Source organism: Vicugna pacos, chromosome 27 (assembly GCF_048564905.1).
Source record: "Vicugna pacos chromosome 27, VicPac4, whole genome shotgun sequence".
Classification (NCBI taxonomy): domain Eukaryota; kingdom Metazoa; phylum Chordata; class Mammalia; order Artiodactyla; family Camelidae; genus Vicugna; species Vicugna pacos.
In genome coordinates this window covers 24,262,762-24,279,664 of record NC_133013.1, presented here as the reverse complement: position 1 = coordinate 24,279,664, position 16,903 = coordinate 24,262,762, and the positions used below count along the sequence as shown (strand labels likewise).

The 16,903-nt window shown below is 45.3% G+C and overlaps 1 protein-coding gene across 14 annotated transcripts in view; it reads left to right on the top strand.

Annotated features, from left to right (window-relative positions):
• Positions 1-15,813, top strand: part of PEAK1 (pseudopodium enriched atypical kinase 1) — a 197,749-nt gene extending 181,936 nt beyond the window's left edge. For all 14 annotated transcript variants that reach the window (XM_072950954.1, XM_072950953.1, XM_072950948.1 and 11 more), the window contains one exon: positions 14,229-15,813. In XM_072950954.1, coding sequence (XP_072807055.1) covers positions 14,229-15,389 — 1,161 coding nt within the window. In that variant the 3' untranslated portion in view covers positions 15,390-15,813. The remainder of the gene's footprint in view (positions 1-14,228) is intronic.
• Positions 15,814-16,903: the final 1,090 nt, after the last annotated feature.

The window sequence follows — 16,903 nt, the reverse complement described above, 5'->3', positions numbered from 1 at the left end:
TGCCACTCTGAGTCTCAATTTCCTCAGCTTTAAAAAGGGATAAGAACAGAACCTATCTCATGGGGCTGTTTGACTAAAAGTGAACAGAACGTCTCTGATAAGTACTCACTTCTTTCACTATCCCTTAGCTCCTTCCCTGGATTACTTGAAGACAGTAACAATCTTTGAGCCTCAATTTCCTCCTCTTTCAGATGTTTACAATGATGATCCATCTACTTTGTGGGATTGAGGTCAGGATCAAGTGAGATAATGCATGTGAAAGAGTCTGAAAACATAAAGCTCTTTGTAAACTTAAGGTGATGTTCCCTGTTCCCATAGTCCTTATTTAATGATTCTAGTCCTGGTTCAAAACCAATTAACATATCTAAATGACTTGTACATGTTAATTCGGCTTAGAAAGACCAAGTGGTGTCTTGGTAAATTAACAGATAAAGTAAGCAATTGGCCTTACCTGTCTATCAAGACACAGTGTGTATATTTGGACCAGACCTTCAGCTGGCCGCTGTCTGCAGTGACAGCGCCTGTGTCACCTCACGGTCTGGCGGCATTCACAGTGTGACCCTGTGCCCCAGCCCACACTTCTTAAATTAAACTGAGCGGTAAACTGCAGAGAGAGGATCTAGATTCGAGTTAATACATTACTGTTGAGTCTAGAAAGGCATTTTGAAATTCTGTGTAGTATTCAAGAGCTGTTATACCAGTTGGGGTTATGGGGCCTCATCTATCTTGGGCCTTTATTTATTGCTACAAGATCGCCAATGCAGAATGAGTACCTATTTCAGAAAGGAACATTGAACTATCTGTTCTTTCAAAACAACTGAGAAGTAGGGCTTGGCTAACTTTATGTATTATTGCTGTGCAATCTTGTCTCTTTCCCAAATCAATGGTCTGGTATTGATTTCTTTGCTTGTAATGATGCAAAAGCAATCTCCAAAGAACAGGTGGCAAGTGGTTATATACTGGGAGCTGTTGGCAGGTTTGGGAAAGGATGTTTTACACTAAATGACGAATATAAATGTCTCTTTGAAGACCCTCTGGGTGTTTCTAGAAGTACCTAATTGATAGTACAACCTTAAAGGAATAAACTACTAGGACACTGTGAACCTTACCTTTGCAGAGATGAGGAAAAAAAGACCAGCAGTTGGCTCACACGAACAGCTTTTTACTGTTTGTCTTCTTAAAATATCCCTTTCCATACTAATGGAATTTAGAGTAGGCTAACAGATGTGACTGTCTCTTGAAGAGACTAAGAGGTCTTTTAAAATGTTGTAAAAGGAAGTCAGTGCTAGAGTTTAATAATTTGAAAGCCAAAGGATACTACCCCTTAAATACTAAATGCACTGCAGTAATAGAGTGCTAAGATCTTTACTTTGGGTGCCGTCTCAGTTGGCTCAGGCTGCCATAACAGCATACTATAGACTAGTTGGCTTAAACAACATAAATTTATTTTCTCACCGTTCTGGATGCTGGAAAGTCCAAGATCAAGGTTCCAGCTGATTTAGCTTCTGGCGAGGGCTCTCTTTCTGGCTTGTAGATGGCTGCCTTTTCCCTATATAGGTCCTCACATGGCTAAGGGGAGTGGAGGCTTTCCAGTTTCTCTTCTTAGGACACTAATCCATATCAGGGCCCCACCCTTGTGACCTCATTTAACCTTAATTACCTCTTTGTAGGCCCTGTCTCCAAATATAATCACAGTAGGGGTTAGCACTTCAACATACGAATTTTGGGGGTTCACAATTCAGTTCATAGCATTCTGCCCCTGCCCCGCCCCCAGAAATTCATGCCATTATCATACAAAATGTATTCAGTCCACCCCAACAGCCCCAAAGGTCTTAACTCATTCCAGCATCAACCCTAAAGTCTGAAATCCAAAGCCTCATCCAAATATCATCTAAATCAGATGGGTGAAACTCAAGATCTGATTAATCCTGAGGCAGATTTCCTCTCAGATGTGAACCTGTGAAACTAGTCGCTTCCAAAATACAATGGGACAAGCATAGGGTAGATAATCCCATTCTAAAAGGGAGAAACCAGAAGAAAGGGAGGGATGATGGGTCCTGAGCAAGTCCAAATCCTTGCAAAGCAAATTCCATTAGATATTAAGGCTCAAGAATAATCCTCTTTGATTCAGTACTCTGCCCTCCAGGCCAGTGAGGTGGCAGCATCACCCCCATGGCTCAGCTGGGCTCCCTGATCCTTTGGGTCTTTGTAGGGGCCCACCCACATGACTCTCTGTCAGGGCAGCCTACCCTTGAGACACTCACTTTCCAAACTCCCAGTTTGGAAAGACAGTCCTGCCCTTTGAAACCCAGAAGGAAACAGCCTTGCCTCTGGGCCTGTCGTGGGAGTAGCAGCCCTGTGATGATCTCTGAAACACCCTCAGCGTCATTTTTCCCTTTCCTTGAAGAATAGTGCACTTTCACAGCTGAATAGCTCTGTGGTCCAGTCCTGTAGAATCCAAGAAGTCCAACAGCCTTCCTTCATTCCACCCAGCTTCCTCTGTCTCTGTAGTTCAGACTGACAGTGCCTTTGCTGGTATAATCTCATCTCTATCTCTAGCTTCTGCTGAGATGGCAGATTAAGTCCATGAGTCACACTGCAACCTCTTTATCAAACTTGTTCTGTTACACCCTCAGTATCCTCTTTAGAACAGACTTTTTCATCTCTTGCAATGTGGCTAGGCTGAGAGTTTTCCAAATCTTCAAGCTCTGGTTCCTTTTTGCTAAACAATTGCTTCTCTCTCCCTTTGCACTTTCCTACAAGCAATTGGGCAGAAACAAACCATTCATTCCTTTAACACTTTGTTTAGAAATCTCTCAGCTAAGTATCCAATTTCATTGCTTACAACTTCTTCCTTCCACAAATACTAAAACATAGTTTAGTCAAGTTTTTTTTTTTTGCCATTTTATAAGAAAGCTCCCCTTTTTCTAATTTCTAAATTAATGTTCCTCATTTCTGTCTGAGACATCACTAGAATCACCCTTAATATCCTTCTTTCTAGCAACAGTCTGTTCATGAGTGTCTGGGCTTTTTCTGTCATACATCTTAATACTCTTCCAGCTTCTACCCAGTTCCAAAGCCCTACATTTTTGGGTGTTTATTACCCACTTCTCAGTAACAGAATCTTACTCTTAGTCTTATTCAGCTTGGGCTGCCTTAACAAAATACTAGAGACCGAATGGCTTAAATTTTACCCCAGTTCCAGAGACTGCAAAGGAGGATTCTTTTCCTGGCTTGTAGACAGCCACCTTCTTTCCTCATGTAAGGGCTTGGGGGTGGGGGGTGTGGAGAGTATGTCACATTGCAGGTTGGGGCTTTGACATATGAATCTTGGGAAGACACAGTTCAGTCCATAGCTTTATTCTGTTTTTCATTCAGTATGAATAGCTTCATTATTTTTTATTGGTCTTAAATTAAAAGAAGATCACAACGCAGAATACAGAAAAGTAGATTTGGAGTCAGCTGACATGGGTCCAAATTCTGAGTCAAAGGTTGTGTATTCCCAAGCAAGTCATGTCACCTCTCTTGATTTTCACATGAATGGATACTCATGACCCTACCTACCCCGTAGGGCTGTTATATACATGTGTTTATGTAGTGAAATTGCCTTTATAAACTATAAAGTGCATATAAAAGGCAGTAAAATATTGCATTATTGTTCTTAACAATAATGGAAAATTACTTCTCAGCATTCTTTCGGTCACTCACTATTATTCTTCGTTAATATTAGGCACTAACCGGAGCGTATTTTGGTAGGTTCTGCACTTAAATATTTTCTTTCTCATTACTTCAACGACATAAACATCTTTCCTTAATATTATGAGAGAAAGCTACTATATGTTACAATCCGCCAAAATTTTAGCACTGCCAAAAATTGGAAACAAACTAAGTACCTGATATTAAGGAAACAATTTAATAAATTATGGTACATCAACCCAATGGACTGTTGGCAGCCATTAAAAATGGTCATTAGGCAGACTGTGTAAAATCATGGAAAACATTTTTCGTAAAATGTCACATGAAAATAGCAGAATGCTAAACACTATGATCGTAGCTTGACCTACGAATTGGTGACAAGCACATAATTTCTATGTTAGAGGCGATTTTTATTTTGTTTATAAAAAGTTGTCATAATGTCGTTTCAATGAAAAAACTAAGGAATTGGAGATCTTGGGTCATTTGACACTGCGCTTCTTGAAGGCAAGTATGCTTAGTTATTCATCTCTGTAGTATCACCCTCTAAACACAATTATAAACAGCTCCTATTTCACACCAGCTCCTCCCTCTGGACTGCTCTTCTGGGAAGAGCATTGTTGTCTGCAAGTGACCTATTTCAGAATCACCTTCAGGGGTCCTCATGAAAAATGTAGTTCCCTTGATCCCGTCCCATGCCTACAAAATCCACATCTCTAGAAGGGGGACATGGGTGACTGCATTATTAGGAAGCACCCCCACGTGGTTCCTACACACAGCGTTTGTAGACTGTTGACATAGTGGTTAAGAATTTGGACTAAGTCAGACAGACCTGGGTTTAAATTTGTGCCATAGCAGCTCCTTAGCTTTGTTACCTTGGCCCAGTTACTTGCCTTTTCCAAGCCTTACAGTGTCTTTATCTGTAAAATGGAGAAAATGCTTCATTCTTCTTAAAGCCATTGTGAAAGATCACAAGAGTCAGTGTGTACGTAGAGATGTGTACAATGCTCAGAGCGTCATTTGGTGCAAAGTGAGCACTCAGTCAGTGGTAGCTGTCCATTCCTCCACTCTCCCTTCTCAGGTACCTAGAAGGTTCCTGTGTTTTCCTAAAGAATCCAGCTCTGTGAGTTTTCTTCTCTGATTTTCTGAGAATATGTTGACAGTTCCTCTCGTGTACCTGCTCTGTACCTAGTGCATTTTTCTATCACAGCTTTCTCTGTCACGGTACAGTTATACCCTCGTACGACGCTACCATCATACAATTAAAGTGACATACCCCCCCCAACTATTACACTCGGGCTTCCCCACGGCAGGCACCATGGCTTACTAATCCTTATAACCTTTCTGTAGTATTAATCTAATATTCTTAGCATTAGTTAGCATTATACACTAATATAATTTTGTGTACATAGTGGGCATTCAATAAATATTTCTTGACCTTTTAGTAAACATTGACTGTATAAAACACTGTGGTATCTGTGTGAGTTTACTGAAGTTCATGTGAAAAAGACAGAAGCCTTCCCTCAAGGAGCGTGTATTCCAGTGGGGAAGACAAAGTATAAACCGCTCTTAAACGGGACAGGTTATAATGAAAGCCCAGAGCTGTCTGTGGAATGGAAAGATGAATAAAGATTAATAAATGAAAGAAGTCATTGTTCACAGTGGTCTCAGGGCTGATAGAAAAGGGCCTCTGGTGTCCACTTCACGCCATTCTTGGTGGTGAGTGCAGTGCACGGAGTCAGGAGACCGTGTCTGGTGAGTGGCTGCATGTAGGACGAGGGCAGTGATGCTGAAACTTCCAGGAGGAGCAACCCCAGGAGGATGGTGATGTCATTAACTGAAGTACGAATCCAAAAAGCCAGAAAGATGAGCTCTCTGTGGTGCATGCCTATGGGACAGCCAAGTCAAGAGAAAACCTAGTCAGATTAAAAATGTGGGTTTGGTACTCAGAAGAGAGGTCAAGTTTACCAAGTCCTCTCATAAACTTGATTTAGTTCAAACTGTGGGAATATATGATACTGTAGTAGCAGAATCTGCAAATTGGGGGAAAGCTCCCATATCTAAGTGACCCAAAGCAAGAGAATCTGGAAAAGATGTAGCAAAGGACAAGGACAGAGTCAGGGTCCAGGAGTTCATTCCCTGATGAACCTCAAAAAAGAAAAAAAAAACACCTTGGTAATTGTGCGAGGGGCTGTCAGATGCAGTGAGTTAGTGGGAGTGTGGAATGAGGAAGCTGCAGGGCCCGTGAGCACAGCCTGTGTTTAAGTGTTTGGTGAAAGGCCAAACTGATTCCTAGCTGTATTTAACCTTCAACTCCTGTTTCTGCCTCATTCATGTCTCCTTTTATCCCCCCATCACCATTTGGTGCGCCACCTCCCAGTAAATGGGACCGTTTGTCTCTGTGGCTGCATGTTGGCTGGCCTCCAGCCCTTAACTTCCCTGCTCTAAATAAAATCCACCTTGCTTTTTCCCCCTTCAAAGAATCTGGGTAGCCACAGACCAAATGCATAATCTTCAAAGTAGACTCAAGTCAACTTTAGAAGGGCAGGCCTTCATCATTCTATACAGGAAGAAACAGAACCAAGAGGAACAATTCTGTTTGTACAGTGTCACCAGCTTCATGGCAGGCCACTGCCCGATTCCTATGTGGAACTTTATCATACCTGAGTCCGTCAATTGGCCCTGCTGTGCCTCAGTGTTATCCCTGGATGGACAAATGGCAGCCTTTTGCCCAGAAGCAGGATAGACAGTTGGTAGAAATTATGGCCCAGTCTCAGTGGGACATTCTTTTTTTCACTGTTGTCATGAGATCGTTTTATAACAAATGCTGTTGTGTGAGACTACATAAGAAATTTGATGAAATTACTTTGAAGAAGATGGTGAAAATAAGAAAAAAGTATACGTTTCTGACTTATTTTTCCAACAGTTCCAACTTGGTGGTAGTAGGTGTCTTGTCTGTTTAAAGCAGCCCCGGTCTCCGTTCTCAGGGATAGAGCACCCAGAGCTCAGTGAGGATGTACACTCCCTCTTACCGCAGTGGGGCGGCTTCTTTTCTTCCAGCTGGGCCAAGAATCTTGTTAAAAGCTTGTAATAAAGTAGAGGGGAACTGTGGAGACCAGCATCTTTTGTTGCATTTTGACTCCAGAGTCTCCATTGATCTCATTTGGGTGGATGCTGAGGAAGCAAGACACTAAATGAAAAAGCATTAATAGGAATAACTGATTGGTAGGAATTTACCAGGAGCTCAGACTGTAGACTCAGGCAGTTAATTACTGGCTTGGTGACAAGGGAAAAACTATGGAGGGGGAACCACTTTCACTTTCATAGTTCAACACAAATCCACCTAACGTTGACACTTCACGGAAAGCGACCAATCAGCAGCCAGCTGTGCTTACTCATAGCCATCCTAGGTCAGTGTCCACCTCATTCCAGAGCTGAATGCGTGAAAAAGTGCCTTAAAGTCTCACTTGGGAATTGGTGTAGAAGGAGAGGGTGGGGTACTCATGTAAACCTAGAATCAAAATAAATTGCCTAGTGGGAAAGGACAGCCATGACTTTAATTAATGAGGTGAGAGGACATAGGAGGGAATTATAAGTTGGGGTTCAAATTAATCAAATTCCTACTCTGGGCCCTCAGCTGGTTATTGAACTGCTCTGTACCCCAGTTTCTTTAGTGTGTAGTGTAGTGTAGTGTAGTGTAGTGTAGTGTAGTGTCATTCTGCCAGCCTAAATTACTGGCTCAGGAACACAAGTGACTTTCTTTTGACCCACATGCTGACTGAAAGCATAAAAAGATTTTGATGTGTACAAATCACAAGTAAAATAGGGAAATCTTCTGCAGTTGACTTCTTGAATTTCTCTTCTGGATTCCAAATGTTTTTTGGGCATGTGAATATTTTTGCAGCAATTCAAGCTGTAAATTGCCTGGCCTAGCTGACTGGTCTCATGGCAGATTCCTACAGCATGGAGTTCTGAGTCCTTGGGACACAGACGGCATTTATATATCAAATACTTAATCCATTTTGAATGTATCTGTAACAGCACTGGGTGTGTGTGGGCCTTAGCTCTGCAGTGGCGAGTAAAGCAATACTCCTCCAAGGCTGATCAAGGAATTGAGGTCAGTCGGTGATCAGCCTGTATTCTTAGAATGAGGCTGTCCCAAAGAGTGGATATCAATTTAGGATTTGCCGGTTTTCATCCTATCCTCTTTCCCACATACAGTTGTGCTTTTGGGCAGTGTGGCAAAGTAGCACAGCTGGTGTCCTGTGTGATCTGCAGTGTTTCTCACTTCTGCCCCCTACAGGTCATCCCCTAAACATCCACCTCGCTGGAGGCTCACTGAGGTGCTGTAAAGTGCTGAGTGGGAGCCAGAAGTGAGAACCCCTCTGAGAAAGTGGAAGTAGGCTGAAGGCATCCTAGGCCACCTGGGCCTATCATGGGAAACTAAAAGCTAGTGCAGAATATTTTTGAAGAGTCTTTTCTTGTGCAATTATTACCTTCTTTGGGGAAAAGAGAAAGTTGAATGGAATGATGAAGAGCAATGTCGTTTTATGCAGTTTTGTGCAGTACAAAACCCCTGAGCCTCCAGGGCAGTCTGGGCCCCGCAGCCAGCCTTCATCCCAGTTTCACTCGTTCGCACAGTCAGGTTATGCGTGTTTATTACTCAGATCTGTCTGCCTTTGCCCCTTCCCCATCACCTTGCCAACTTCCGTCTGTTTCATAAAAGCTGTTCATATATTCTAGCTGCTCGGAGCCAATAAGCCCTGTAGCCACACCAGGTCAGATATCACCTTTCTCCATATTTGTACAGACATACTGAGCCGGCGCTAGGAGCCTTGCTCTGTGCTGGGCCCTGAAGATACAAATATCTACTGTTAAGACAGACAAAATGTGATGCCTGTAATCACAGAGATGTGTATATGAGATGTAGATGCAACACAGAAAGGTTGTTTAAGGCATTTAGAACTTTTCCCCTTTGCTAGGAGTGACTCATGAGAGGGCATTGAAAAAAATAAGTGGGAATCCCTCAGGCAGATGAGAGGTGAAGAGAAGCTGTAATCGAAGAGAACGCCTGGAGGGGAGGAGTAGGGCTCTGGCTGCAGGTAGATCAATGTGGCAAAAGGAGAAGAGAGGTGAAAAATAAGTCTGAAAAGGGAGGCCAGGCCAGGATTTGATCCTGTGAAGATCATGGGGAACCGCTGAGAAGTTTACTCCGTTTTTCTTTCTGAGAGGTGGCTCTGGTGGCCATGTGGAAGGTGTATTTGAGGGGAATCATGTGAGAGGCAGGGATACCAGTTGGCAATCTTTTGTACTTGACCAGCAAGTCCTAATTGTAGCCAAAGAGCTGGAGATAAGAGGATAATTTGTAAGTTATTTGGGAGCAAAGTCAATAGAAGTTGGTAAGTAACTAGATGTAGGAAATGAAGATGGAGGAGAAAGCCAGAGTGAGCCTGGTGTCTCATCCCGATGTTGGGACAGATAACAGAGCCATTTACCATGGAAGGGAGTGCTAGAAGAACAAGGAATCTGGTGGGGAAAAGTTCAGGTTTGGTTATGTTGAGTTTAAGGTGTTTACCTATAGGACGGGGCGTTTGTGGAGAGACATCAAGTAGGCCATTGTGTAGGTAAGCCGGCAGCTCAGAGGCAGGTTTGGGTTGCAGGTGTATACTTAGCAGTCTAGCTTAATGGTTGCAACCATGAGCTTGGTGAGGGGAGTGGGTCAATGAGGAAAAACAGAGAGCAAGCTCCACCCCCACCTGACCCCACTCCCAGCACTGGCATTTCAAGGAGCCTTTGGGAGAGAGAGTCAAGAAAGAATGGGTAACACCACCCTGCATTCAATAAGTGATTTATTCCATAGCCATGCCATCCTGTTTTACCAGATGTCCACCTTTCCCCCTCTGTTCCCTTAAACTGGGTATCTGTTCCGCTCCCCAGTACTGAGGGCAGCAAGGTGTCCCCCCTCTTTGCAGTGGGGGCGTTATGAAAGGGTCGGGAGTGTCAGACACATAACGCGGTCTTCGTCTTCCCGGCTGCTTTTAATGAGGCTTCGCAGTCAAAGCACCCCACAGTCTACTTTTAATTTGAAAGTTAGCTATCTAGGTTGAGATTATTATAACAAACATTTAAGTGCTTTATAATGGCAAATTCACCTCAAAGGTATGCAGAGTAGTTGCCATGAGCAACACGGAAAATGAGCCCCTGCATTGAAATGAATGTTTGGAATTAAACTTGTCAGTTTGCATATGAGGAACCATTGTCAGCTCTGTTTCCCCACTGAGATCGGACTTGTGTTAAGTGTTGTGTGCTTTGACCTGGATCTAAGGAGGTCTCAGGAGAGAGTAATGTGGTTCTGATTCTGGAAGCATTTTCCCCCCATTTTCCAACAGACGATTTATCAGTGGTTCAGGAGCCCACACCCCACTGCACCTGGGGGCTCTGGCCGGATTGCTTCAGGTTGTCGTGCCCTTCAGACAGGACGTGCTGAGGGGCCATCAGATACTTGTCTGACTGCTCAGTTGGTGGGAATCAATATTTCTTCTTCCCCTGCTCTGTCCTCGCTCATCTTTATTAACGTAGACAAGCACTCAGTTTCCCTCAGGCCTGTTTTTGTGACCATGTGTTCTCCGCATCTGTGGGTGTGGGGCCACCAGCCGGCTGCCGTCCCTTCTGATGCTCCTCCGGCTTCCTGTGGAGAAGGAAGGCCTGCCTTGCGAGTGGGCGTGGGCCAGCAGGCAGGGTCACCGTGCCCAGGAGGGGCCTTCCTTCCTGCCTGTGCTCTTCACGTGAAGCGTTCCCTGGGCATGAATTTGGCATTGCCACCTTCACAGAAGCAAGACTCTATCCATAAAGAGAAGCTGTGGCGTGTTTTACAGGATTCACCCTTCAGCAGTCCGGTTGTGTTCTCTTGCTGCAGTTTCCATATACACGACTCCTGGATGCTGGTGTTGCAGCCCCCTCTAGTGTCACTGTGGTCCAGGCTCTCCTGGGCTTTTCTTCCCATCCAGAAAACGTAGACAGAACAGAGTCGGCCTACACTGGCAGCATTTTAAATAGGCTTTCCCATATGTAGTCAAAACAAATACGAGATGATTTTTCACCCAATAAAAAAGGGGGATCTTACACGAAGATATGGGACCGTTCCAGCTCCAGTTTTGTTCCTATTTCAAAATTCTGCTGCGCCTAGGGGTCCTGTGGAAATCATTCTTCTTGGAGAATGGAGTCTGTCTTGAGGTTCCTCCAGTAGGGAAGGAATGCGGATTCCTTTCAAGAAAGATAAATGAAAAATGGGAGGCCAGGAAGTAGTTTCTTTGATCTCTGGTGGAGAAAATACTGAGTAAGGGGAGAAGGGAAAACAGCCGCCAGCAGGAAGAGCCCTGTCCGTTTGTTCTGGAAAGAGTGGCTTGTTTTCTGAAATGACTTTTGGACTAGAAATTTATCATCCGAAGTCAGATCATTTTGAGTTTTTTTAAAAACTAAAGGAGTCAAGTTATTAATATTTGAAAAATGGCTACTATGTGGTGCATAGAATAATGTAATACTCCTACCTAAATTAACATCATCCCAGACTTCATAATAAAGATTTATGAGATACTCATCATATGAGAAATCCTATTATGGAAATCTCCATAGGTCTGTGTTTTGGATGGCACTGTTTTCATGGTTATGAGCCAATTAAAAGCCCTAGTATTTTGTTTTCTTCTTTCGCACTCCCATCTTCTCCCTTTTTCCTTTGCCTTTACATCTAGAGTGACCCATCATTCTTCAGCCTGTCTACATATTGTAAGATGAAGAGATAAGGAAGTGTTGTCCGCTCAGCTTGGCTATCTAGGCAGACCATTTTCCTTCCGAGCATCCAAACTGACCAATTTATCATGCCTTCTTCATAAATCACTTTGAACCTTTATCTCAAGTTAATCTGTGAAGCTAAACATAAATTCTTGTTGTAGTATCCATGTTCTTATCTACTCACAGAGCTCTAGAATATCTTATAAAAATGTGTGTGTCTGCGCGTGTGTAGATACGATTAAAATAGTAACCACTATTAGAATATCTTCTCCGTTTCTCCTGCCAAACCACAAGGTGACAATTTTTTTTCAGTGCATCTTGGCATAGTGAAAACTGCAGTCTTGACCAAACAGTCCTCTCTCTCTTAGCCTTGAGTTGGCCTGTCTTGGATCAGAACATGTTGCTGACTTTGACCTGCATGGCAGGGCCGACCTGGCTTGGAGGTGTGGAACTTTAACGGTCCCTCTTTAGCTGCCTCTGGCAAACCCACGGTCAGAGAGCCTCACTGCTGGGGCAGGTGGCTCTCAGACTCAAAAGAAAGATGCATTTTTCTGTCTTGCTCTCTTTGTTTGAAAAAAATATGAGGGTTCTTTAATGTGTCACTTTTAACATTTACAAGTTGCTGATTGTTTTCATCATTATCAGTGTTTTATTTGTACAGCTTTGTACTTTACAGGAATGCCCTATGTACTTGAGCTCATTTGATCCTCACAACTGCCTTGCGAAGTAGGTTTCAGTGTTTTTTATATTGTCTCCTTTATTACGGAGACTGGGACCCAGAGAAAAGCCCAAGGTTATACACCTAGTAGCAGGACTAAATGCCAGGCCTCTCAAGTCCTTGGTGAGTGTCCTTTCTACAGTGTGACAGCTAGAGTTTAACTACACAGTCTCATTCAGCCAAACTCAGTGGTACTTGATTGACTTTTCAAAGACTGAAGAGTTGGGATCTTTGAACTTCCATTCCAGCAGGCAGTGCGACAGTGAGCAAATTATTATAACTGGAAAAGAGGTTAATGGTGCCATGTCCTGGATCCACCTCCTGGACAACCAAGTGATGACTAGTATGGGATTTTTAAATACTCGGTGACACATAACTATGAAATACTGCCAACAGTACAGTATGGAAAGAGTTCATGTTGCGATTGACGAGCTTGTAGGATTATGTATTATACTGCGTGTGCTGAGACTTTGAGAGCTTTCCAAAGATAATACTGAGAGATACATGTCTGAACTTGAACTCAGCCTGGGGATGTCTCTGTTTCAAGACTAGAAGTTTGCTTAAAGAAGAAATGCTTAGTGTGCCCCAACACTGATTTGGTAGGTGGTAGAAGACTTGAAGAAACGTGTTCTCAGGTCTCTCTCTCCCCCCAACTGTGTGCGTGGCAGTGACCACTCATGTCGAGTCTCTAACTGATAAATAGGTATCAACACAGTAAATGCCAGAGGGGTGCTCCCCTCCCCTCAGGCTCCTTTGCCTTTAATCCTTTTTTTTTTTTTGAAGTATCTATTTGAATGGAAATCAGAACATGCTGTTTCTCCAAACTGAGGACCCATTAGCATCCTCCTAAGAAAATGTACGTTTTTCTTTTTAAACAGAAATGGCTAGAAAAGCTTTCTCAAATTTGCTTTTCTCTGTCCCTGCAATAAACAGGCAACGCAAACACCACAGAGGGCCTGCGGCTGGGAGGCTGTGGTGTCTGTGAGATGTGCTGTCGGGCTCCTGCTGGGGAGGAAGCGTGGCCCGTGTGCGCCCACTTCCAGGGTTGCAGGAGCCGTCCTGACCAGGCTGTTGTGACCTGTGAATGAGTGTTGGCCCCTGAGGGTTCCTTTGTCAGCTTCTCCATATCGTTTCATGAGGGTAATCATTCTGGGGGTGATTTTTTTTACCTTTTGCTTTTCTGACCCTTTAAATACAATTGTTGTTTTAGTATGTAGAACTCTTAGCTAACGTTTTTGATCAAAAAACTCTTCCTTGATCCATAACCACTTAATCAAGTTCGTTTTGAAAGGCCTGAATATTGGGCCTGAGGCCTGTTGAGACGTAAAACTCAGGCTCGTCTCATTGACATGTTGGCTTTGGTCTGACTGGGTCAGACCAATGATTCTCTCAGGCTTTCATCTCTGCCCTGCCAGTGAGCTGTGAGTGCCTGAGTTGTGACCATCACAACGACATTCACTGACGTTAGGAAGACCCAGTTTACCTGGCCAACCGTGTGCCACTCTCGTGGCCAGTGATAGAATAAGGTATTGTGGCCTACTTTATGAGCCATTCATTGAGCTGCTGTTTAAGTCTGGGCTGTAAACCTCTGCAGAAAGCAGGTGGAAAGTCATCTTTTTGTTATTGTTCAGTTTCCTAGATGAGAGGCAAGGTGTGGTGAAAAGAGGGGACTCTGGTGTTACACAGACTTAGATCTGCAAACGGGTGGCCCTGGGCCTTTTTGTTCGTTTGTTTTAAACTCTTAGATCCTCAGTCTGCTTTGAAGCATTAATGGAAGAACCAGAGATAATACACATGAAGCGCGAGCATTTAGACAGAAGTGGTTGCTGCCGCTGTTACTGTCCCTCAGCACAGGACGGCCAGCCCTTTCTGAAGACTAGACTCTAACACTGTGTCTTCACTGTAGCTCTGTTGCTTTTGCCACTCCAGACTCCTACCAGTCGCCTTCCAGTTAACCCTTCTTTACAGACCATAAGCCTGGTTATGAAAGTGTGCACTTTAAATTGTGTTCTTTGCTTTCTTCTTTCAGATCTGTAAGAGCAAAGCTAAAGAATCGCGGCAGTATTATCACAGCCTGGCCGTGCGGCAGAGCCTGGCAGTCCACTTTAACATCCAGCAAGACTGTGGTCACTTCCTGGCAGAAGTTCCTAACCGTCTGCTTCCCTGGGAGGATCCTGACGCCCCCGAAGAGGAGGAGGATGAAATGGAAGCGACGGAGGAGGTGAAAGGAGAAACTGATGGGAAAAGCCCAGAGCCCGGCTCCGAAGCAGAGTCATCCCACAGAGAAAGCCAGGCAGTTGTTAGCAGGAAGCAGAGAAGCCACGTGGTGGTCATCACCAGAGAGGTTCCCTGTCTCACCGTGGCCGATTTTGTGCGAGACTCCCTGGCGCAGCATGGGAAAAACCCTGACGTGTACGAGAGGCAAGTGTGTCTGCTGCTCCTCCAGCTGTGCTCCGGCCTGGAGCACCTCAAACCCTACCACGTCACTCACTGTGACCTACGCCTGGAGAACCTGCTGCTTGTCCACCACCAGCCCCGGGGAACCACCCAGGGCCTTGGGCCTGCAGAGCCTGGCCCCACCTCATCTTGTCCCACAAGGCTCATAGTCAGCAACTTCTCTCAAGCCAAGCAGAAGAGCCATCTGGTGGACCCTGAGATCCTCCGGGACCAGTCCCGCCTAGCCCCAGAGATCATCACCGCCACCCAGTATAAAAAGTGCGACGAGTTCCAGACAGGCATCCTCATCTACGAGATGCTACACCTGCCCAACCCCTTCGATGAGAACCCAGAGCTGAAGGAGAAGGAATACACTCGAGCAGACCTGCCCCGCATCCCGCTCCGCTCCCCCTATTCCCGGGGCCTGCAGCAGCTGGCCAGCTGCCTACTGAATCCCAACCCTTCTGAGCGGATCCTCATCTCCGACGCCAAAGGCATCCTCCAGTGTCTGCTCTGGGGCCCGCGGGAAGATCTCTTCCAGACTTTCACCACCTCCCCCAGCCCCATGCAGAGAAACGCCCTGCTCCAGAACTGGCTAGACATCAAGCGAACACTGCTGATGATCAAGTTTGCTGAGAAGTCCCTGGACAGGGACGGGGGCGTCAGCCTTGAGGACTGGCTTTGTGCTCAGTATTTGGCTTTTGCTACTCCAGACTCCCTCAGCTGTATTGTGAAAATCCTGCAGCCCCGTTAGCGTATCCTGGTTGCTGGTTTTACTTCATTGTCACCTTCTTCAAGTCGCCCACACACTTCCCCTTCCTGGGACTCGCACAGAATTCAAGGAAAGAAGAAAGATAAGCCTTCCATCCCCATCCGTGAACAAATGAGTCCACTCAGAAAGATTATCCTCAGCTCCAAATCAGTGAGACGCTGAGTCCGTCTTAACGTTACAGAAAGTCAACGGCACAAACATGCAGCTGCCTTCCACTGGAGCACCTTCCGCCCTGACTGTCCCACAGATGCAGGGAAATGAAGACGCATCCTTGAAGGGACAGCTCCTTTGGGATGAACTCAGTGAGCTGGGTCCATTCCTGCATAATTCTGAATATCACCTGTCTTTTTGACACCATGTATTTGTTCTCACTAGCAATAGGTAGGTTTAACCAGTCCTTACCATCCTCTGAGCTCTCCCAATAGACTTTCTTCCTTGAAAGGATCCATAACTGGCTATCTTACCAGAGAAAACTGCCATCCTTAGCATCAGCCCGGTTTTGGCTCCGGGACTGTATCCTTTGTCCCAGCAGGCAGTAGAAGGACAAGGAGAGACCCCGTCCCTTGGGTCACGAGCCCATTTTCATTTCTGTTGTCGATAAGTGTGTGCACTGCATGGAGGACGACCCTGACAGTCCCCCTCTGCCTCCACTGCCTGATTCTCCTTCACCTCTGCTCTGTCCCTACTTGCCAATGAAGTTTGGGTTTATCGGCCACTATGGCCCATTACAGAGCTGACCCAGGGTGGTGTCACCAATGTGTCAGCAGGGTTGGGTGCAGTTCAGACCTTATAAATAGCTGTCAGGACATAAGGAGGTGATTTTCTTGTGTGTGCAGTTCTCTAGGGGCCATAGGGGAGCAGAATTTCAAGTACCGTTCTTAGATCACTGTCAGAGCTGTCCCCGTCGGCAGCCAAGGCTGGCGGAGCCCGGGTCACGGTTTCCCCCTGAGCAGTAATTGGCCAGCTTCTTTCTATCGGTAGCCAGTGTCAACTAGCCTCCCAAGTACTGTAGACAACACCCCTGAATGAGTGGCCGTCAGCTGAGCTCTAGTGTCTCCCTGGAGGGCATGGCACGGCTGGAAGGCAGGGGCAGGGAGAAGGCCCCTGATGAGGCTGCTGACCTCCTCAGAATGCTGACCTTTCCAAGAGAGACTGCCTCTCAGTTGCACGGGCACATTGCTCCTTACGACTCTCCGCAGTGGCTCGGGGGGACAGCTCACAGGGGATTGCTGAGGTGGGTGGCTGAGAGCTGTCCACCGCATGTGGGGTCTGTGCTCCGCTCCTATGGATATATGTGCAATTTTTGTATTTTTTTTTTAGCTGTATATACAGTGTTTATGTTGTAACTCCACCTGAAGCAATATCTACAGAAACCCTCCCCCTCTTCCCTTGGCACATATTCGCGCTGAGAGACGAGTGTTCCTTCCACCAGGGTATGTGTGTGTGAGTGCGCGCGCGTGTGTTTTATTCAAAACTGTGAGTCTCTGTTTACTTCA